The 377-nt window shown below is 78.5% G+C and overlaps 1 protein-coding gene across 5 annotated transcripts in view; it reads left to right on the top strand.

Moving 5' to 3' along the window:
* Nucleotides 1-67: 67 nt before the first annotated feature.
* The window catches only part of LOC103275602 (F-box/WD repeat-containing protein 12-like), a 41,463-nt gene continuing 41,153 nt past the window's right edge, over nt 68-377 (top strand). For 3 of the 5 annotated variants that reach the window (XM_021706435.1, XM_021706433.1, XM_008072998.2), the window contains exon 1: nt 68-191. In XM_021706435.1, the coding sequence (XP_021562110.1) occupies nt 81-191 (111 nt within the window). In that variant the 5' untranslated portion in view covers nt 68-80. The remainder of the gene's footprint in view (nt 192-377) is intronic. The other 2 variants (XR_505327.1, XR_505326.1) reach the window with 1 other exon arrangement.

Consider the following 377-nt stretch of genomic DNA (forward strand, 5'->3'; position numbering starts at 1 on the left):
GTGGTGGATTCCGGCGGGCTTGGAGGCGTCCTGGTTGAGCGGGTCGGGAGCGGAGAGCGGCCGGCGGCGCGGCGTGGGAGATGGAGGCGGGCGGCGGCGCGGCGCGGCCTCGGCTGGGCCAGCACGAGCTGCTGCACGTCTTCTCGTTCCTGGGCGCGCGGGACCTGCTCCGCGCCGCCCAGGTGGACAAGGTAGCGCGCTGTCTCCGGAGGGGGCGGGTGGTCGCGACGTGCCCGGGAGGGGCGCTTCTCCCGCGGCCTCCGTTTCCCCAGGGGCGGGGAGAGCGTCGGGCCGCCGGGGTCTGCGGTGGGCGGCGGGGCTCTGGCCCGGGCGGGGGCTCCGTCCGTCCGTCCGTGTGTCCAGGGCCCGGTGCCGGG

Source organism: Carlito syrichta, unplaced genomic scaffold (assembly GCF_000164805.1).
Source record: "Carlito syrichta isolate Samal-C Ts95f unplaced genomic scaffold, Tarsius_syrichta-2.0.1 Scaffold315590, whole genome shotgun sequence".
NCBI classification, from domain to species: domain Eukaryota; kingdom Metazoa; phylum Chordata; class Mammalia; order Primates; family Tarsiidae; genus Carlito; species Carlito syrichta.